This window comes from Homalodisca vitripennis, chromosome 2 (genome assembly GCF_021130785.1).
Source record: "Homalodisca vitripennis isolate AUS2020 chromosome 2, UT_GWSS_2.1, whole genome shotgun sequence".
Lineage (NCBI taxonomy): Eukaryota > Metazoa > Arthropoda > Insecta > Hemiptera > Cicadellidae > Homalodisca > Homalodisca vitripennis.
The window spans coordinates 6,372,799-6,396,008 of NC_060208.1; the positions used below are offsets into that span (position 1 = coordinate 6,372,799).

Consider the following 23,210-nt stretch of genomic DNA (forward strand, 5'->3'; position numbering starts at 1 on the left):
CACCATAAGCTTGCAGTTTTATTCTTCTCGAAATATTTACTTTATTTTGCCAATGGCGCAGTGTAGTGGGTACGGCGGTTATCACAAGATAACCAGATCAAGCAACGCCGAGCGTGGCTGCTGCTTGGACAGGTGACCGCTGAGCGATCCTGTCCTTGCAAGCGGCCCGCCTGCCCGGCCATTGGTGGTGGTTCGGAAGTCACCTTTAAGCCGTTGGTCCCCCAGGTTAAGTGTTAGAGAGGGCTTCTTAGCCCTAACTTCGCCTGGTAAAATAAGACATTCTTTACTTTTTTTTACTTTTTATTTAAATTTAATCTTTTCAAGTAGTAAATACCTGTAATATGAATATTCCCAAGAAAATAATTTATTATAATTTCATCAATTTAATTGGAATGATTTTAGAATGTTAATCTTAGTAACAGTTTCCTTGGAATAATCAATCATTTAATTCCAGTGGTAATGTATTTTTGGAAATAAAACTAATTTAATAATAATTTAGAATTGTTTTATTTTCACAATTCATTTTTAATCCTCACAATAATTCTACAGTAGAGAAAAGTCCATTCTACAATCCACACGTAAAAATGGTAGAGGTTTTAAAAAAAGTTGTTTGTTTGTTATTTCTTCCAAGAAATAAAAAATAAATTTAACTTTGACAAAAACAGATTTTTAAATATCTCTAAATGCTCAGTAATTGAACAGAGGCCAAACTTTCTTAAACACTTTAAGAGTTAAGTGTAGTTTACTTCATTATTTATTTTAAAGGTGGTCTGTAATACCTTATTTATTACAAAGTTTAATGCCTTAGTAAAAACAAGTAAATTGAAATAATTTTTCTTAGTATTTATAGTACATTTGTTCAATGTTAGCAACCAAGTGTTGTAACCAACCCCGTATTCCCATAGTCTTAAATAAATTTAAAAGGGCAGCTAATTTATACTTATTGTCTATTTGTCTATTTCATATAAAAATTTGATATGTTTGTTTTACTTAAATAGTAACTTTATTTCCGCTTATCTGTAATTTTTGTGGTTTCAATGCAAAATGAATTTATCCCCCTCCTTTATTGAACAGACAAATCAATAATTAATGTAACATTTTAACAATGTTTTATAAAATAAAACACAAATTGTTGAAAATATAGAGAATAATGGGGCAGGTGTCACTCTAAATTTAATTTTGTTTATGGTAACAAAATCTGTTTGAAATATTTTATTTACATACGTTAAGGCATGTTACTAACCTCGCTTATTTTACTAATGTTACTAACTAATGCCTAGACTAACTACTAAAGTATATAACAGTTTTATGTGCTTGAAGTGTCTCATGGTGCTGTCAGCTTCACCTACTTTTCAAAACAACATTATTTTAAAAATTAAAGTATGTCATCATAATGCTTTATGATGTGCAAAAAAAAAAAACATATTGGTAATTATATATTTGCAGAAATATTAGTTTAATCATTATTAACTAGAAAATTAGTGGTGTAAATTTGAGTTCTCGTTAAAAAACTACTAAATTGTTTAAAAATTAAAGATCTATTGAAGAAGTATTGTAATAAAATTACAGGTCTCAAAAGAAGGAATATAAATTTTGATGAAATAAATTATTGAGATACATTGTACATGTATTAATTTTGTTAGTTAAGCTTATGTTCAAAATTATTATAATGTCAACAACCGTGTTGTTCATTATTATCAAGTAATATTAAAAGCTAAATTCTTTTGTTTTACATAATAATAATTTTGTATTTAATAAATGACAGCACTCAACTTTTATATAAAAACTATTTTATATAAAACATTTTTTGCATGTATACACATACACGTAGTATATTTTGATACAGAGTTTATAAAAAATTAATGAAATCAAAAGGCATAACAATATATAAATAAACATAAATAATACAGCACTAATAACCAAACTCTGAAATTTTGTCTTATTTTAACTAGAATTTTATGTAGACAGTCGCTGTGGAAGGGAATAATGACAGCTACCTATAATAATTATGATATGACATTGATTAACAAGGTCCACCTGATGGATGTGGTTAACCAGGTGGCTGTGGTTAATCAGGTATCTGATGGCTGTGGTTAACCAGGTATCTGATGGCTGTGGTGAACCAGGTACTTGATGACCGTGGTTAACCATGTGTTTGTATTGATGTCACTCTTCAAATGACTACAAATTGACTAGTCTATGTAGAACACTTTCATTCCAGATTATGAATGAGTCAATTGCTTATATTATTGTGATTTGACTGTCCTTCAATAAATAGAAATTAAAAATATTATGAATTTTTATATTCTGGATAGTTAACTCACCGACTGTCTAATTTTCTAGGTTATGGGTATTTAAATACTGGGATTATTATTAGTTCATAATATTTATTATTAAAGGTTAACTGTGCTTTGTACAGCGATTGTTAATTCATGTGTGTGTGTCCGTGTCCGTGCCCAGGTACAAAAAAGGTTTATACCTGCGAGTGCGGGAAGGTTTACCCGCACCACGCTACATTGTGGAACCACAAGAGGTATAACTGCGGGAAGGCTCCAGAGTTTATCTGTATGTTCTGTGATCACGTGACTCACCGCAAGGGCAACTTCAAGAGACACATGCTACTGCGTCACCCGGATCAGCTTAGTAGTACGTTTTGAATTATTTGAAATAAACAGTATTTTTCATTATATCTGTTGTTTTTTTTTTCATTAAAATCTCTCTTGTGTTTTCTGTTGATTTGCTAGAAAACGTTTGAAAAGATCTAATTATTAATAAGTTATCTTATTTCAGCCTCCGGTGTTCATACATTAGTACCTAACTATGTGACTAGATCATGAGGGAAATAACGTGGGATGATTCACTTCCTCTCGTGTTCTATTTCTTCTCAACACTGCGGTTGGTGCGATTTGTACCACAAGTTAACACCAACAGCTGCTCAGAGTCTTGTGTTCAAACTTCTTGGCCTCCAACCAGTTTGTTTTTATAAAGATGTATGATTTTAGATATGTTTAGAGAACAAAATTGGGGGCATATTTACAGTGGACTCGATCACATTCACACAGACTTCCATTGCTGTTTCATGATGACCTGCATGTATTACTACTCCCTTGACAATGTCATATTTATCAACATCTACATTCATTCTTATCACAGTGGACTCAATCACATTCACACAGACTTCCATTGCTGTTTCATGATGACCTGCATGTATTACTACTCCCTTGACAATGTCATATTTATCAACATCTACATTCATCCTTATCACAGTGGACTCAATCACATTCACACAGACTTCCATTGCTGTTTCATGATGACCTGCATGTATTACTACTCCCTTGACAATGTCATATTTATCAACATCTACATTCATCCTTATCACAGTGGACTCGATCACATTCACACAGACTTCCATTGCTGTTTCATGATGACCTGCATGTATTACTACTCCCTTGACAATGTCATATTTATCAACATCTACATTCATCCTTATCACAGTGGACTCAATCACATTCACACAGACTTCCATTGCTGTTTCATGATGACCTGCATGTATTACTACTCCCTTGACAATGTCATATTTATCAACATCTACATTCATCCTTATCACAGTGGACTCGATCACATTCACACAGACTTCCATTGCTGTTTCATGATGACCTGCATGTATTACTACTCCCTTGACAATGTCATATTTATCAACATCTACATTCATCCTTATCACAGTGGACTCAATCACATTCACACAGACTTCCATTGCTGTTTCATGATGACCTGCATGTATTACTACTCCCTTGACAATGTCATATTTATCAACATCTACATTCATCCTTATCACAGTGGTTGGGCAAAGATTGTGTACTATCAACATCAGAAATACTATTTATAAAAAAATATGTACTGTACATTGAAATGAAATATTTTGTAAAAACCTAATTTTATTTGGAAGAATTATATTTTTCTCTACGATTTAAAATAAAGCAATCGCTTTTTTATGGATGCCTATAAAAACATCTCTCTCGTCGAATGCCCGGTCCACATAAAGTAAAGATTATTCAGTTGATTTATAAAATCAAAACAGTGCAGTATAAAACGTGATACTTGAAAGATCAACTTTTCCCTTGAATAAATCAGATTATGGTACTTTAATGTAATCTTACAGTTGAGTGAATGTTTGCAGAAGGAGGAAGCTACGTGAGGAGCAAGAGTGTCCCAGGGGCTTACCCCTGCGAGTGCGGGAAAGTTTACTCTCTAAAGAACTCACTGTGGTACCACAAGAGGTACAACTGCGGGAGAGACCCAGAGTTCTCTTGCTCGTTCTGCAGTCACAGGACCCACCTCAAGTCTAACTTTAAGCGACACCTACTGTTGAAGCACCCTGGGGAGTTTGTTAAAAACATGGAGATGTAGAATAATCTATTAAATGTTGTTTTCGTAAGCAGACTTTTTGATGTTTTAAGTGCCTTTGTATCAAGATGATTTCAATAGTCTGATGGGATGGATGTTTCAAAGTTCCTTAGATACATAAAAAACTCTCAATATAGATGTTAATTTTTGTTGCTACTCAGATGTAATTTATATTGGAACTTTTGAGCAACACTTGGTTTTTAATATATTTTTATTTTCTTTTAAATCTAAAATCAAAATTCATTTATTATTCCTTAACAGAAATGAAGTTATTTTTGTATAAAGTACAATATTTTATTTTAGATTAGAATGACATTTTATTCCTAGCTAATTTTGTACCACATGCAAAGTTATGAGTTAATTTTCTTTCTTTCTTAGTTTCAATTTTTGCGTGCTTTTTGAAGATTAGTCACTTAAGGAAAACTTTATTGTTTGTTCATTTACCAATTTTATGCGACAGAAAATGATTTATAGCATTGTTGTCATTACATTCTGTTGTTGAAAATTTCCAATAAAAAGTACTTGAATCTCCTGAGATCCAAAGTACACCATCTACTAAATTGTAGAATAATAAGTGGAAGTGGGTTGTTAAGCAACATTTTACTTGCAATTTGTCCTTATGTGTAACTTCATGTAATACCATACCCCCTTTCCCACAGCCCAAATGCCACTGTAATTGCAAGTTTGTTGCAGCAAGGCTGTTGCAAGGCTCTGACAAGCTGGTTTGCTGCGGCAGGAAGTACTCCAGCTACGGGTCAATGTGGACACACAAGAAATACTACTGCGGGAAGCCACCCATGTTTGTCTGTAACTACTGCAATCATCGCTTCCACCAGAAGACACATTTCAAGTTCCACATGATAACAAAACATAAAGGGCTGGACCCTCAGCTCAACTGATGAGATCTTCGTCAAGAGAAGAAGGGCTTAATGTCAAGAATGGTAATAACTACAGACGTGAGGTCAAATCATATTTCCTCCAAAAGTGTAAATCCTTCATAGTATGAGAATATCAGTTCCTTACTTGTATGTGTCAGTTCAAAACCTTCAGTTTGAAGAATTTTATTAATGTCTTGTTATAGGTTTACAGTTATTTTAGATTGTCTTTTATGGTCATTGAAATGTATTTAATTGGCTTGTAAAATAAATATTTCAATACAGTTCAAGTAAGTGTTTTTCTTGTAGGATAATTATTGTTGCTTGGTAAAAACAACTGTGGTCTGAGAAAGTGTGTTGGTTTTAATAATGTAGAATTTTTATCAGATCATTAATGCAGCTGTGGTGGGAGGGTGGATTCAATGCAAAAGTTTACTTCAGCCCCATTTCACTATGGTGGGAGGGTGGATTCAATGCAGCTGTGGTGGGAGGGTGATTTCAATGCAAAAGTTGACTTCAGCCCCATTTCACTATGGTGGGAGGGTGGATTCAATGCAGCTGTGGTGGGAGGGTGAATTCAATGCAAAAGTTGATTTCAGCCCCATTTCACTATGGTGGGAGGGTGGATTCAATGCAGCTGTGGTGGGAGGGTGAATTCAATGCAAAAGTTGACTTCAGCCCCATTTCACTATGGTGGGAGGGTGGATTCAATGCAGCTGTGGTAGGAGGGCGAATTCAATGCAAAAGTTGATTTCAACCCCATTTCACTATGGTGGGAGGCGTTAATTCAATGCAAATGTTGAGTTCAGCTCCACTTCACCTTCCTCTTAGTGCAGCGTCTGAAATCCGAGGCTTGTTATAAGACTTGATTGCTAATATCTGGATATATGCATGTGATGAAACAATGAGAACATCTTCATCTAGATTGCACCTGATTTTGTAGTCTAAGTGTCTCTTATACCGAAACAATGCGAAGATTTCGATTTGAGCTTTGTCGTCAACAGTGATTCTGATTTCAGGAGTCAAGTCTGTAACAGCATCAGATTTAAAATGCTGTATTAAGCACTTTTTTATTGCTTATAGTTCCCAAAACATTATGTGATTTTAAAGTCACTTGAAATCATATGATACTGTTAAGTGTAATAAAAAACTATATTAATTGATGAAAGAGGGTTCACTTTATGTAAAATATAAAACCTATATCAACAAGTTTGAACATTTTTAATAAAACATACACTTTTCTACCTTATTGTATCAACTTTCCCCCCTCAAGCTTTTGTAAGAATCTTAACTTATGACAGGAGAACAATAGGAGGAGTTAGTACAGTGAAGTGTAGCCAATTCAAAGATATCAAAACCAAGAAAATCAAAGCACAATACAAGGTCAAAGTCTAATATCTTGATCACCTAGGAAATTTGGTTCTTTTATTGGAGTTGGTAAGAAGTTAGTAAGATTTTGTTGTAGTATTATGACTCCCAGAAAGATTTATTAGATCTTATTTCACATCTATGTCCTAGTATATGGTCTTGTCCTTGCACTAGAAACCAACTAATCAACCTGAATCCAGCTCAAGAGTGAATCTTGAGAGAAAAAGGGAGAGAGAGGTCGAGGTCAGGACATGTGTTCTTACTTGAAAGAGCATCCAAGTCAGATAGTATCAAACCACACTTCGCAAACAACCCTAAACCTGCTGGAGATAATATAAAATATTATAAATGGGGTTTTTAAGTGTACATAAGGTTAGAAATTTTAAGTTCCTTTTATTCTTTAATACTCAACAGCTTTGCTCATAAATATCAACTAGAATAATTTGTTTAAAAGGTAAGTACAAACTATTATGTGTTGTTACTGTATGATGTGTATTTTGAATATGCGATTGTCATACAGTGTTCAGATATGTTAAATGTTTCAGTAATATGTGTGAATCAAAGTATGAATTATCACAATGAAATAATTAACTGACCAGTTAAACAGTAACTTCTTTATATATAAAAACTTTATTAGTTTCATGATTGCTTGGTACTGTCTAAGCAACGTTGCAGAATTTCTAATACTGCAGTCTTTTATTTTCAGAGGCAGTTTTTACCAACGGATGCAGCCAGAAGAAGGAAAAGGCACAGTTTCACTGTTGGTGTGGCAGATCGTACGCTCACAAACGTTCGCTCATCACTCATCAGAGGTTTCAGTGTGATAACAAAAAGGACAACCCGCAGTTCGCCTGTCCGTACTGTCCCGTGCGCACTACTCTCAAGGGTAATCTCAAGAGCCATATCATCGCAAAACACCACGGCAGCGTCGCCGACGTCGGAATGTGATGTGGGCTTTACCTAGGCTCCCATTCTTGTTGATTGTGTTAATTTAGTCCAATGTGCTGCCTATTTTTATGGACTCAAAGGCCTGCAATATTCCAATGTGTGATTCTAGTGCAAATTAATCAAAGCAACAAAGATTCCTAAATACAAATGTAATGTATTATAAAATTAACTAGTTGCACGAACCCCTAAACATTCTGAATCATTTCACTTCTAGATTGCTATTAGAGATCATAGTCAAAAACAAGTAATCCTTATTAATGTGTCTGTCCCTTAATTTTTATTCAGAAATCTGATAAAACTGAAAATTAGCATGAGGTTTGCTTCATTCTTATCTAGGAAAAACTAGAGGCTGTTGGAGGAAAGATATAATTTTGAATGCTTTTTTAAAGGACAAAATAAACTATTATGACTTCATACATAAAATTTGATTTAGTAGAAACAAAGTAGAAGATAATATAATAGTTTATGATATGCTTCTTTCTTTTCAATAATAGGTTAAGAAAAAAAAGCAGACTTTATGCATAATCTACATTACATTAAGATAATTATTTTTAAACATTTATGTAGCAAAACAACTATCCATATTTTAAAAATTTCATGCAGATTATTTTTAGGAAAAAATGTATCCTGTGCATTTATAAATATTAGCAAAAAATAAATCTTATATTGCCCCTAAACTGATTTATATGAAGCTATTTTCCTTGAGATTTTAAGGCACTAGGAATTTGGAAGGAATTACGAAATTGTTTCATTTTAATGTTCAATACCAAATTCCAGCCTTTTCCAGGTAACAGAGGCTTAGAGGAACGTCATAATACCTCGCATAATTCTGTTGTATATGGATATTTATGTGTAGGCATCATATCAACCCGTAAAATATAAGTTGTGCAGACGAAGTTAAAGCCCTTACATCACCATAATAACATTGACATACCAAATTATACTGTTTCCATACGTAGTAAACATTTGACTGCTATTTTATAATGCACATTTGTGTTTAGGAACTTTGAAATTGCGAACTTAGATTATTAGCTAAATTGAAAAAGTGTTAGGAATAATATTATTCTTGTCACTGAGAATGTTTACATGTAAATGTTTACGTTTAAATATAGTTACCAGGATTAACCAAATGCATTTATGAGATGATTGCAAATAAATTATTTTAAAATCAGAAATGTTCTATTTTATGCTGTTGTATTTCCTCCACTATTATTAAAATGTAAATGACAGAATTGAGAATGCAGCGATTTTGTATGGGTATATTTATAATCCATATTTGTCATGCGTACTGAGTTAGTCTGCTGAAGGGTCACCAGTTTAGTCCTTCTGTTGGGTCATCGCTTTAGTCATGGGTGTACCTGCCCCCACACAAAAGAATGGAATGGTTGTAAAGCAATGATATGATCAACATTCAAATTCAAATTCTTTATTGTCAGAACATCTTTACAAATGTATAGCAGTGTCAGAAACAAATTCAGCATGAACTATCATCTATGATATACATTGCCTAGGCCTAATAAAAAGTGTCTATCCAACTATAGCATAATAATCACTGATGTTAATCAATAGCTTTTTTACACTTTTCTTGAAACAATTAACTTCAAAAGATTTAAGATGAGAAGGAAGAGAGTTGCAGAGTTTAATGCCTGTTTCAGAAAATCGATTTAAAGTGGTTTTAAGACTACATTGAGATGTTCTAAGAGAATTTGAGTTTCTAGTCATATGGTTATGAAGAGATCTATTTGTAGGTATGGCATGTAAATTTCTTTTTGTATACAATAGGCAATCTAAAATATACAGTGCAGGTACTGTAAGAATATCATGCTTTCTAATTAAAGGTTTACAATCCTTATGTTTACATTAGCTATAATCTTAATAGCATGTTTTTGAAAATTAATAATTTTTGTTGTGTTGCAATCATTGTCCCATACAATAATTCTATAAGACAAGAAACTCTATGAAGGTAGGCATAGTAGACAGTAATGAGAATGTCTGTAGTCACAATATATCTTAGCCTAATTAATATAAAAATACCCTTAGACACTTCATTGCATAACATTTCAACTTGCTTATCCCATTTGATGTTACTCTGAAGAATGACTCCTAAGAATTTAACTTAGTCAGTGTTCTGTTGGCTAGACGGTTTTAAACAAAATTCTAGAGTCTGGGTTTTATCTTTATTAAGACAGAGTGAATTGGCAGCTGACCAGTCCTAGATAGTGTCACTAATATTAGAAAGAACATCATTAACAAAGACAATATTATTACATTTAACTCGTACAGCCAGGTCATCAGCAAACATATAAGAGCTTGCATGGTTAGTAGTAATACAACCAGGTAATTCATTTACGTAAGTAATAAAAAATACTGGGCCCAGGATTGAGCCCTGTGGGACACCAGTTCTTACATTTAAGTATTGTGAAAAGTATCCTTCATAATAAATGGCTTGTAGCGTTTCAGATAAGTAAGACCTTACAAACTTAACTGCCAAACTATCAAAACCATAAAATTTAAGTTTATATAGCAGTTTGTAGATTGTGTCAAATGCTTTTGAAATGTCATAAAAGGCACCAATTACTTTATTCTTGCTGTCCAAAATATTCTCCTCAAATATTCAGAAATGGCTAGACTAGTACCTTTCTTAGACTTAAAGCCAAATTGACAAACAGTAAAAAGAAAATTGTTTCAAAATATTCAACAATTTTATTGTTTAAAATAATCTCAAATACCTTAGATATTATCTTATTATTGATACAAGTTTATAATTTTATTTCATAGTATTTGTACTTTAAAATGTTATTTTTATAGTGTATGTATCTTCGGGATAAAGTTGTTTATTGATTTAAAAATAAAATAAAATATTCATCTCTACTTATTAAATTACGATATGTACTATATAGCTATAAGGAGGTATTTTTCCTTTCAAAGTTTCAAGAGTCTTTATTAGTTATTAGATAACAATTCTGTTACAATAGACTTTATCAACATACAAACAATATAAAAATTAAAATATTAGAATAAAAAAAAATAAAAGTAGAATTAAAAGAATGATAAAATTCGACAAAATAAGATACAATTACATGTTTTAATGCAGTTTTGTATCGCTAGAGCAGGACATAAATTATACAACTAGTCTACATTACTCAAAAGAATTATAATTTTAATACTCAAAAGAGGGTTTAAAGGTACGTTTGTTGAAAAGAACTGTTTAAAGAGGAAGGATATAACGTAAGTGATTATTGCATGTTAATGTACCGTTGCCAATACCAGTCATGTTACAGGTGCACCTCTCCACAGAATCAGGGCCGTAAATACTCTCCAGAAGAATTTTGTCTGTGTAGAGTGTGGGAAGAGGTATGGCCACCAGACATCGCTGCTAAGGCACCAGAAATTTGAGTGTGGCCTTGCGCCACAGTTTCCCTGCTTTTTCTGTCCTTACGTGGCCAAGCACAATCATGACTTGAAGAAGCACGTTAAGAAACTTCATCCGTCGTCGTTTTAAACAATGTTTTCTGACTGCTGGCTCTTTATTGTGCTCAAAATAGCACTTTTTCAAAACTTATAAAATAAATTGTGATTTTTATGAAAATCTGTGTATAATTTTTTAAGTTCATATGTTAGGCAAGATGAAGTAAAACCAAGTTGGTTTTTCTAAGCCCTAGAATATATTTGATTAAAATAGATTATTTATGCAGAAAATTGTTTCATAAAACATACGTTTAGTATCAGTACATTTGACATGTCTTGACATGCAACTTACTTTTATACATTTTTATTATATTTAAATAATTAGAACACTCAGTTTTCACTTTTAGCACGGAACAAGCCATTACAAGTACATGAACCTTATTTGTTTACATTTGTAAGGATTTAGGAATAACTCAGTTACTTGATATGTCACCATAAAAATTAGAACTTTGGATGGTTTAAAGATATTTTATTTTTATTCACTTTAGGGTTGATGTAGCACAATATGTTATCTCAACAGTATATTGTGCATATCACTTACTATTTTTACTTTGATGCCTGACTGGAATTACAAAAAGATTGCAAATAAAAGATATGTTTTCCATTCACAGAAAGAAAGAGATTTGATTTTTGAAGTATAGAAGTAAAGAAAAGAATATAACATAGAATTGAATTAGAGATATATAGATAGAGATATTCTATTCTGGCAACCATACTCTTAGTACCATTACCCCACTGAATTGGAGCAAGGAAGTATTAAAAACATTTCAAGACAATTTTGAAAGTTATTGAAATGTTATAAAAGAAAAGTCCTGACCAAGGTGTGATCAGAATTTTTATAACTGAGATGTTACCCCTATTTGATTACTACAACGTTTCATATATCATTCTGTAAATGTGTAACATATGATTTTCATAATTGATATCTGTTACAGTGGTGGCCATCCAACAATGTCTGACCGAGCCTCTGGACAAAACTAGAGTGAAGTTGGTGGACTCTCATTGGGTGTGTGAATGTGGGAAAACCTTCACTCATCGCAATTCCATCTGGAACCACCTCCGGTACACGTGTGGCCAGGAGAAACAGTTTCAGTGTATATTCTGCCTCAGGAAGTTCTCCAGGAAACATGTCCTCAACAAACACATCGTCACCTTGCACTCCTCACAAATTGAATAGCCGATCATTTGGAGAACATTCATCTCAGTCTTTGAAGATTCCAAAATCTCATTTGAAGTTCTTCATATACTTAATCTCCAATAAGAGGAAAACAATTAAGCTACACTGCTTTATCTCCATTTGTCGTATTTTAATTTAACCACATGAGTTATCAATGTCAGAATGCTCTTGTATCAAATATCTTATATTTTATATTTAAACTGTTAAACACTTCATCTTACTGTAGGTTAAGAATGATTATAGTAACATTTTTTGTTTAATGTTGCAAAATTAGAAGTTACTTGATCTTCTTCTTCTATGAGGTGGCCTATTGCCATGCACTTAAGCCTCAAGGGCCTTTTTGCGCACCCCGGAAGCACACCATGAGGCCGACCAGTCTACGCTTTCAGCAGCTCTTCAAACCGCTGAAAATAACCGATCAGGTCCTCCTGAGGAAATTCGCCACCCCTGTCCAAACTACCAAATATTATGTACCCTTGCTATTGCAGGATAGTTAAAGAGGAGGTGTTCAGCAGTTTTTGTCACACATTGTACAGAGCGGATCCTCTCGAAGGATACCTACTCTGTGAAGATGCTTCTTCAGGTGACCATGTCCCTTAATCAGACCCACAACTCGAGAAGACACCGATCTACTTAGTGAGAGAAGGTAGAACCATTCTGCTCGTTCTCAGACCCGGATGCAGCTTCCACCTTCTCTTATGTTCAGTGTGAACCCATTCGAGACAGTCCCAAAGGATTTACACCCAGAAATGCCACAAAACATCTGAGGTCCCGTCATATTGGACCATACCGCAGACGAAGATTCATATGAGCACACTCCATAATGGCTGTGACTTCAGCCTGAAAGACTGTGGGATAAGGATCCATAGGGACCACCAGCTTCCTACATGGTCTCACCCCCACTATTCTAGCGCCTGTACCACTTTTGGTTTTAGAGCCATCTGTAAACCATTCAAGCTCCTCTGGTGGAAGAAGTTTCTTTCCCTTGACCAAGTCTACCTAGAAGGTATGACAATCCTGAAGAGTTTATCAAAGGAAAATCTTTGTGGCATCTGATCCGATATCATGTGCAGAGTATTTCCCTGAATTAGGCTGACCAAAGTCCTGCCTGCTAAAGACAGTAGGCACTTCTTTTGGCCATAGCCCAAATGTCAACGTCCAGGCGAGCGAGGTTGAGGCAACAGTCTAGAACTGTGCTCGTCGGACTTGGAAAAGCCCCAGTGATAGCAAGGTGGGCTAACCTTTGGATGCTAGCACTATCTTGGCTTCTGTTTTTTTCCATCACACAAGCCCCAAACATTAGTGCAGGTCTAACCACGGAGACATAGAGCCAATACAAAAGCCTTGGCTTAAGTCCCCAAGACCCATCTTACACACATCTGCATTGAATTAGAGACCGTTTCTCTCACTCTATGATTGTTTGGCGATTGTGGTTGTGTAACACTGTTGATCTGAACTGAGTAATCTCTAAAAAGTCTCATCAAGCATCGTGCCCCAAGAGGTTATTTATCAATGTGTTTATGGATGTGTTAAGGGCTTTTCCCTAATTACAATGAACACAATTGGACTAGATAACACATACCCATTCTCATGAGGATGAATGTATCCTGGATGAGAAAGGGAGCTAAAGTACTAGAAATTGAATTATAGCAACAGAAATTATGTAACACTGTTAACATCAACCAAATTGTGAGTTATTTTTACTGCTACTATCAAAACTATGTGGAAGATAAATTGAGAAATACACAAGAGTTGTTATTGGTATCTTCAGTATTTGAATCCATGAAGAGATACGGCTTTATTAGTGTCAAACTGTTTAATCACCACAACTTTCCAGAGCTGTTGGATTTTATTTCCTCATTATTGTGATCTTAAGAGTAATGTGGAGTGTTTGACCTAAGCTTACGTGGAAAAATTTTCTTAAGATTCTTTTTTATGTAACATCTTGTGAAAACATAAAGAGTAACTGGTCACAGGCCCAAAAATGCACTGGTTTTACGTTGATATCTAAAGTCATTTAACATCCATTGAAATGATTTTGTGATGTATTCTTTTTAACTGTGTGAACTTTGTTCCAGACAAGTCTTTTTCAGATAACTGTCAATTAACATTTTTGTAACGTAGATAACTTACATTTATAACATCTCAAACGTTGAATCACTTGTCCTTGAGAAATTAATTTCCAGAAACTACATATATTTCTATATATTTATAAGCATATAGAACTTTCATCTTTCACAGCACCCTAAAACTGCCTTTATTGTGTTCAAGCTGTAGTACGTAGCACTACGTGTTTTGTTTATGTTTTGAGCAATTGTTTTACAATATAAAGGCTATGAATCTGTAGCTGTAAATATGAACCTAAGATTGAATATTTTTAATAAATTAAACTAATTTTGTACTATAATTGTTGTATTTAATTTCACATTGATGTTCCCTTACAAAACAGTTTCTCATTTACGCATAAACTATATTGTAGCCTAACGCTATTAATATTACATTAATAAAATGTAGTGTGTTTATTTTTGAGATTTGTATGAAACAATTTGAAAAGCTGGGTACGGTTTAGTTTTTGTTGACATAAACACTACAGTACAAGGCACAGTGTAGGGTATTAAGAATGTAGAGTGAGGTATGAGTCCAAAGGTATACTTATTACTGGTGTTACAAGCTCCAATATATAGCTCCTATAGTCTGTAATAGCCCTGATACCTATTCAGCCCCGGAGCCCCAGGGAGTTAAACTCTGGTACAATACATAAATTAGTATTAAAAGTCGTAACCTACAGATTATGAATTAAATGTCACAATTAATTAACTTCATGTATAAATTTTGCCTTATTCATTCGATTGATGTCTATTTAAGTTCCGATTGGATGAAATTGTTGAGCTTATCATGTCAGCTGATTCTGATATTTAACTTTGTTTATTATAAAAATTGTATTATTTTCAGTTGAAAAAAATTTGAAATGATTTGGTCATTCCAGTGTTTTTCAAAATGTATGGGGTAGACCGTTTAGCAATAGGAGTTTTTGTGTTACCCTTCATGTCCGTACAATGACCCATCTTCAATGTGGAGCTTCTTTAATATTTCCATGTTGTTTTCAGATGATTTTGAATTTTGGAAACTATGATAGGAATTATAACATGGATTTCAACAACTTGCCAGTACTCAAAAATAATATGAACAGTATTAATATAGTGGGTTTCTTGTTAAACAAAATGTTAACTAGACTAATTATTTTTTGTACTGGTATTTTATCAGTCTAAATGTTAATTTGAAAGGTTATAGGCCAGCTGCTTTGAGGAAACTTCTGTTTATTTTTAATTGTGTCGACTATCTTTTTTTATTTAATTTCTGTATCTTTTGTATTTTTTGATAAAAAGAATTTGTTAGAAAGTGAACAATCTAGTAGATAAGCTTAAGTTAAAGAATACACAATACAATAATACATTTTTTGTGACTAACTGCTCTGTTTCCTTCTTAGGTAATCAGGAGTTCTCCTTTGCTTCCTGTGGCACTTATGTCGGGGAGATCCCTCTGCAGATTGAAGAGGACGTTTCTTCAGACGTAGAAATAATTGCTACACTCACAGCGTCACCACAGCCTTCAACTTTCATCGAGGCTCTCGCGAAGCCAACGCCTCTAGCCAAACCATTACATTTTAGTGAAGTTATAAGAGATGATAGAGTGCCCTTTAAAGATGCTTCTTCAATTAGGCAATTGGTGACGCCGAGGTTGGACCATCGCTGGGATTGCACAATGAATAACAGTGATGTGGAGGGAACAAAGAACACCGCCACTGCAAGGAAGAGAACTACCGGAGGGATTGGTTTTTCGTACTCACTTGACAGACATAATAAATCCCAATCGAGGTTATCGCTTTTCAAATCATCTTTGATTCATGGCTGGAGATCTACAAGTCTTTGCTTGAAGTCTGAAAGTGATAAACACAGAAGAGGTCGACCTAAAGGATCTCTGAACAAGAAAACAGTAACACATCAAGCTACAGAAAAATCGTATGAAGATGGCTTAGCTCAGCCTGTTGCTACCAAGAAAGAATGTGACATTACATTGGATTTGAATGGTAGTGAAGGTAAACGTAAAGTGGGACGTCCAAAAGGTTCTGTAGGCATTAAAAAGAAATTTTGGAATATTTCACCAACGGATACCCAAGGCAGTAGTGAGGTTGGAAACAATCCAATGCAACTACGGGTGAAAAATGACAAAACAGATGAAAGTGGAGTAATCCTCCCTGTTGCTATTACGAAAGAATGTAACACTACAGCGTATTCGAAAGGTAGTGAAGGTAAACGTAAAGTGGGACGTCCAAAAGGTTCTGTAGGCATGAAAAAGAAACTATTGGACAATTCACTAATGAAAACACACAGTAGTAGTTCGTTTGAAAGCCATTCAATAACTAGTAGTGGTACTAATTCATCAGGAGATTCAAAGGAATTTTTTCATGTAAAGAGGAAAGTTGGAAGACCCAAAGGATCTGGAACGAAGAGTAAATCTGTTTCCATCATGTCCAATAGTGAAAGCAAAGGCAATGAAGGATTTCAAAACTCTTTGGTGAAGTTAAAACCTTGTGAAAAATACATCTCACAGGAACCAGCAGGTAGTCAAAGTGAAACAAGTAATGATAATAGTAAGTCAGTCCTTACAAAACGCCTTTTAATCCATAGTGTCAAAGGTAACTTGTCTTCATACAGAAATTTGGAAATGAAATATCCCAACGGTGAGCCTCTAAAACAAAAAAGAGGACGTCCAAAAGGACCAGTAAAAATCAAGCCTTTAAATCGGAAAAGGGGACGTCCCAAAGGATCAGTAAATATCAAGCCCCTGAAACGGAAAAGAGGACGTCCAAAAGGTTCAGTAAAAATCCAACAGAATGTGGAAAATGTCAGCAATTACCATCATCCCCAAAATCTTATGTTATTAAAAGTAGAAGTTGATTCTCAAAGAGACAACAAAGTCAGAGGTCAAAATCTCCTTAAGAACTCTGAAGTTGTTGAGAAAACTGGTATTTCCAATCGGAATATCAGTAATTCGATTCCAGAACAACCTTGTATTAAGTTAGAACTTCAAGATGGTTGTCATAAAATTGAAATTCCAAAATAAAAATTGCTCGTCACTGAAGTACTTGAGAGGTATTTTTATTTCATAGGTAGAAACTGAAAACCAAAGTTGCAACAACAGCATGGCTTGCATTAGACGATTTTATCGATCTTATAGTTTTTTGTAATATTACTTTGAATACAGCTGAGATGGTATCTTTATTAATTTTCTGTTTAAAACATCCTATTAACCTTACCAGTGAAGGTAATACAGGGAACATTATGAGTAGTTATGAAATAGTTTATTACATGAATTATGTACAATAATATCCTGAGTATGTTTGACTATGTACAGTAATGTCTAGAGTATGTTTGACTATGTACAGTAATGTCTAGAGTATGATTGACTGCCTTGTGGAATATTTTATTATTATTGTTGCCCTATATTGTAAGTATTTCTCTGTTACAATAATACAATTTTTATGTGTATTCTGTATACTTTTCAAAGTATTGTATTTTGTTGTAATTATTGATGGAACATACTAAAAGTATTAAATGCTGTATTTTAATAATTTAGATGTTATTTTGTTATATTATAACTGTCTTTATATGTGGATGTTAACGTACTGTAATTTAGGTTTGTATTGTAAGTGTTAATTACTGTGTAATGAAATCAAATAATTGTTCACTTGGTGTCAATGAATACTCCTGTTGTTTTCTACGATTTTGTGTAATTTTAATTAGTTTAATCGTATTTCCATAAAAGTTTGATGTCTTTATTTTGCAATAAAGGAAGTAAAACTAAATGTGTAACATGATTGAGAAAGTAACATTCCTCTGGGCAACATGGAATGACATTTTCAATCAGTGATCAGTCTTTGGCACAAGTGAGTGTGTGTGTCCACATGTTGCTCATATGGAATGGCATTTCATATTTTAGTGAATTGATTAGATTGATTATGGCATAATTTTGAATATCAAGTGGAAACTCGTTTTTTAAAATCACTAAATTTTGAAAGAACCCTCAATTATGAAAACAGAAATAGAAATCTATTGTGAGTAGGTAGCCTTAACAGTCAGTTGAAACGGATTTGATATCTATACCAAGTTAATATGTGTGTTGGCTGACTTGTGCATTTCTATTGTTAAATCACCATCTGCTAAGTCCATTGTTGTCAGTGCAGTCAGGAGTCTCAGTCTGGTATCGTCAAACACCAGAAATTAATAAAAAACTGTGAAGTTATTTACATGCTCTCTGTACATGTTATCAATGTGTATTACTTGCCTAAGAGTCAAAACTCACCCAGAATAAGCCTATTCTTAAATTTATAATTAGCTTGCTATTTATAATATTTATATTGTAAAGTTATACAACAAACAATTGTTAACCAATTTGTATTCTGTCTGAAAAATATGTATATAAAAGCTATTTGTGTGATTTTAAACGGAATATGTTGCATGATGAATAATAATGTACTAAAATAATGTAGTATAATTGTAAGTTTGTTAGTAAATTAAAATGTGTTTTTACAACTGAATTTCATTTAGTACTCAATAAAATAGTTTATCAAACATTACATCAAATAACATTAATATGTTATTTTTATACATATTTTGTATAACGCAGAAAGTGATGAGTAGCCTTGGGTGGTTGTGATTATCTGGCATGTTAATAGTTGTGTACGATTGTGGTAACAGTAATATTGTATATTTATTATTTAATTTAATTTTTTCAAAATGTCGATCAATATAAAATATCTATAAATTATTGCAATTAAAAAATTGTACTGTGTAAGGGTCTAATTTTCTTTACCTTTTACTGCTTACATGATGTTTGTAGTTAAACACTTTCAAAGTTTTGGAAGATGATATCGACTATTTCATGTTATTAATACAATTTCTCCAAGTTGTTCCCTGTGAACAGTAACATTGCAACAAAATTTGAATTGTTTTCATAACAAAAATAAAACATATGAACCTCTTAAAAAAAACCCCATAAACAAAAGAACCTTAAAGATGGTCTGGAACACCTTTTCAAAACCACTTCAAAGTTATACTTTTTTGGCAAAATCAAAATTTAGCATTTTAAGAAAATATGTTTAGATATAAATGAAAATAATTAATTACTGTAATAATAAATTAACAAAACCTTATAAACTCGTTGATTAAGAAGTAGCAAGAATTCACTCTGCCCTTGTGTTATTATGTTTAGAGTTGGATGGAGTTTAATTAGGAGCTTTAGAGAGACTTGCAGATATTTGAAATATTTGCTATTATGATGTATTTTTATATGAGTATGTAATATGTTGTCAGAAACATTTGTTTATACTTCAGTTTCTTGCAGTAAAGAACAACAAACACTCTTGAAGTGACAAGAATAGTTTACAAAGTGGTATTAAACAGCCGTGTACATTACAACAAATAATCTGGGCGGGTTTTTCATATAAAAATCCTCAATGATTCTCGGTCTGGAGTAGGAAGTGGAGAGAGAGTCACTAGACTACTATTCAGACACTAATTCGGTCAGTTACATTTACATATTGTTGACAATCATGTATTGCGTATCCAAGGACCCTACAAGACAATATTATATGCATAATCACAGGACAAGCTGGAGATTACACTCTTCCAGTCCACAGAATGCTGTAATTTTAAGTAAAAGTTATATTCTTCACCAAAACTATTCAAGAAATTTTCAGGGAATCTGAATAAAGCGGAACCCATAGTAAGGAAAACGGTATGTATTAGTAGCAGTATGAACAATATTGTAATACATGCAGTTAAAACACATAGCCTAGGATTATATAATCTGTAAAAAATCTATAGTTATTGTATTCATCAATACAATATGTGGGCTGTCGTCACATATGTGGGTGGATGGAGCTATTATCTCTCACTCACACATGTGTACCTAGTAAAAATGGTATTCTTAGATCATTTGTTACGGATCTGGTTTTAGGTGGTTTTCAAGAGGTTTTATCTAAAATTGAATTCATTTACTTTTAAGATTTCTACCAATGCTAATTTATTGTATACAAAGTTTATAGATCTCCTCAATTTGTTTAGCCTTTTTTCTTCACTACATCTGTGTTTTTTCTTTGTATTTTTACTTTTATCGTGTTTTTATTTCCTTATTAATCTATTGAGTAGGTGAAACAAAATAGGTCATGTAATTTTCTATGTTGTATTTTCTTTTATATCTTTAAAGTCATTAAACGAAATTCATGTTACAGTGCTTTTGTGAGAGAAATAGCACTTTTCAGAATAAAAATGTCGCTACCCGTAATTTTTGTATTGACTATTTACTTAACAAAACTTCTGTTCAGCTGAAATTAAAGAAAAATATTTTGACTACCCGTACAATTAAAGGTGACGGATGCCCTTTTAAATTGTATGTGTGAAGAAGTAATAATTGTAAACTATGTTATTCATAATCAGGTTAGTAAAACTAATGTATTGTAAGGGTGGAAACAATACAGCAACTTTTTTAAAATAAAAATAATATCCTAATCTTTGGGCTATTTATTCTACTATTTGTGCTCATTTAAAAAGATTTTTGTTACTTTGCTCAATTTTTCCCCAATAGGAAAAATATGTGATGGCTTAAAATATTTCATTGCAACTTCATCTTGTAACCTATCAACAGAACAAAGCCAATGAAGTTTAGGAAACTTTTACCTGGACCCCATACATTTATCTGCCAGTTAAAACTGAAATTTAGTACATTTTGTAAATCAAATAAATGTATCTTTTTATCTTAAATGTAGTACTAATTCCAATAAAAAAGGTAAGTATTTTAGTTTTATAACTTTTCCCAAAAGAGGGCAGGTCTAGAAGATATATACAAATGTTGAAATAGTAAACATATTATTGAGACCATCAAATAGAACTTTATTAACATGAAAATTGAAGCTATTTAAACACATTTTAAAAATCTTTTCCTTATAACAAATAGTGGATAGTTATACAACTAATCACTAGAATACGTTTCAATTTACTGCTATGAGTATTGTGTGTTTAAAAATACCAGTATTTGTTTTAAAAAGAGGAGATTATTGGTATCTAAACTGATAGTTATTTTAGTGAAGTAGTAATCATTTCCACAAGTATATACTGTAGATCAAACTTAATTAATTATGCTACGACAGTTATATTTGTTGTTAATTCCAAAATATTAATACCACGTTTAATAGTGATAACTATTTTAAACAGGAGCAAAAAAAACCATTTTTTAAGTTGAATTTATTATTTGTCATTTATTTTAATGTGGCCCAAAGTAGAGGTGTAATTTAAAAAGTGTTGACTATCCCCTACCACCTCTTAATTGGGACAAAATTTAAAAAATTAAGTGTATTAGAGATAAAATCTAATGATAAACGCAAATAAACAAGGTGTGTTCTATTTATGAATGTGTTCTTGTAGCGTTCATACAACTGGTCTCCCAGTCACAACCCATTTTCGCCTGTGAGACGTGCGGCCGTGAGTTCAGGTGGCCTGACAACCTCCGTCGACACCAGCGCCAGGAGTGTAACAAACCACCCCAATTCCAGTGTCAGTACTGCGACTACAGAGCACATTACAAGTTTGTTCTGACCAAACATGTCGCCAGAAGACACAAGGACTTAACTGGATGAAGACACAGAATTGTTTATATCAGCAGAAGGTTAGTAGGAGCTGCAAAGTTAGTGCGGTTGAAGTCAGTTCCCGTTTGCCTTACTCACAGCCTACATCATTCCTAATAGACTAATGTTTACAGTCACATTTTTAGAAAGATTCTTAGTTAATCATGTAACAGTTAGATACACCGATTAACCTTTAGTATGTGTTAATCAAATCGATTTGCCGAGTGTGTAATTCAGCTTTAGCCGAGTATAAAAATGACAGATTGTCTGAGCTTCAACCTTGTGACCGATTTGTCCGCATTGTTTGTCACGGATATTGCGCTTACAGGAATTCTGTATCAATAATTTCTGTTCCCACCAAAAAGATTAATAGTTTAAAAATTTAAAGACATAAAGAAAACATGTACACACTGATGTGTTTACACTGTTATACATTGCCATCGATTTTTGGTCCTGTTCGTTAGCAACTTCTTTAATGTTGAATGTCATTTCAAGGTATTTCATGGAATAGAGTGTTAAGAAAACCTAAATTTTGAAGTCAGCCTTGTTTTATTAATTTTGTCTTTAATAACACATACTTCTCAAAGAAGAATAGACATACAATACTGCTTTTTTCTTGGATGTATAATTCCCTAAATGTTGTTTGGGAGAATCTACCTGTAGAGACTGAACTGTGGACTTTGTCAACTCAATATATAATACATATTCTTACTCTGGGTTTGCCAACTTCTTTATATGACATTAATCTCATTCATCGACTGTTTCTAGAGTATGAATGTCGGAACTGTTTCAAACGCTACTCCTGGCCCGAGAGTCTGCGTCGCCACTTACGCAGAGAGTGCGGTAAGCTGCCGACCTTTGCATGTCCTATCGCTACATGTACGGTCATGTTTAAGCACAAGTTCTCGTTGCTCAGACACCTCCGAAACTCTCATGAACCTCAGCAGTGTTCCTGATGAAGAACTACAAGAGTTGATCCGTTGTGATATTTCTTTTTGAAGTTCAGATTTATATGAAATAAACGTTGAGAGTTGTGTTTTTGGTTTATTCACCTATTAAAATTAATGTTTATTTCATTACCATTGTTGAAAAACATTTATGAATCACATTTGTGTAGGGGTAAAACTACATTTTGGTTTTTCAAGGAAGAGTAGGTGTGTTTTCAGCAATGCTTTGTTCATTATGGATGGAGAAATATACTGAGAATGTGGGTTAGTATATCACTATTTCATATTGGTCAGTAGTTATGAAATGTACATTTCGACACAAAGAATTTGTTCAGTTATTC

At 33.2% G+C, this 23,210-nt stretch overlaps 3 protein-coding genes across 7 annotated transcripts in view; all 3 read left to right on the forward strand.

The window, feature by feature from the left end:
• LOC124356157 (longitudinals lacking protein, isoforms F/I/K/T-like) overlaps positions 1–23,210 on the forward strand; it is a 288,925-nt gene that overhangs the window by 133,344 nt on the left and 132,371 nt on the right. The window lies entirely within an intron of this gene.
• LOC124356161 (zinc finger protein 845-like) lies at positions 206–5,569 on the forward strand. The gene is made up of 2 exons (XM_046807325.1): positions 206–2,646; positions 4,178–5,569. Exons 1-2 carry the CDS (start codon positions 2,433–2,435, stop codon positions 4,405–4,407), a joined length of 444 nt encoding a protein of 147 aa, XP_046663281.1. The 5' UTR covers positions 206–2,432; the 3' UTR covers positions 4,408–5,569.
• LOC124356158 lies at positions 10,542–22,983 on the forward strand. Its single transcript, XM_046807321.1, has 2 exons — positions 10,542–21,963; positions 22,691–22,983. The coding sequence occupies exon 1, from the start codon at positions 16,003–16,005 to the stop codon at positions 17,362–17,364; it is 1,362 nt and encodes a 453-aa protein (XP_046663277.1). The 5' UTR covers positions 10,542–16,002; the 3' UTR covers positions 17,365–21,963; positions 22,691–22,983.

Bases quoted from the DNA above. Each gene is read 5' to 3' on its own strand.
- LOC124356161 (XM_046807325.1), top strand. From the start codon at position 2,433: ATGTGTGTGTGTCCGTGTCCGTGCCCAGGTACAAAAAAGGTTTATACC. The intron at 2,647-4,177 runs GTACGTTTTGAA...GAATGTTTGCAG, and splicing joins TCACCCGGATCAGCTTAGTA to AAGGAGGAAGCTACGTGAGG.
- LOC124356158 (XM_046807321.1), top strand. From the start codon at position 16,003: ATGAATAACAGTGATGTGGAGGGAACAAAGAACACCGCCACTGCAAGG.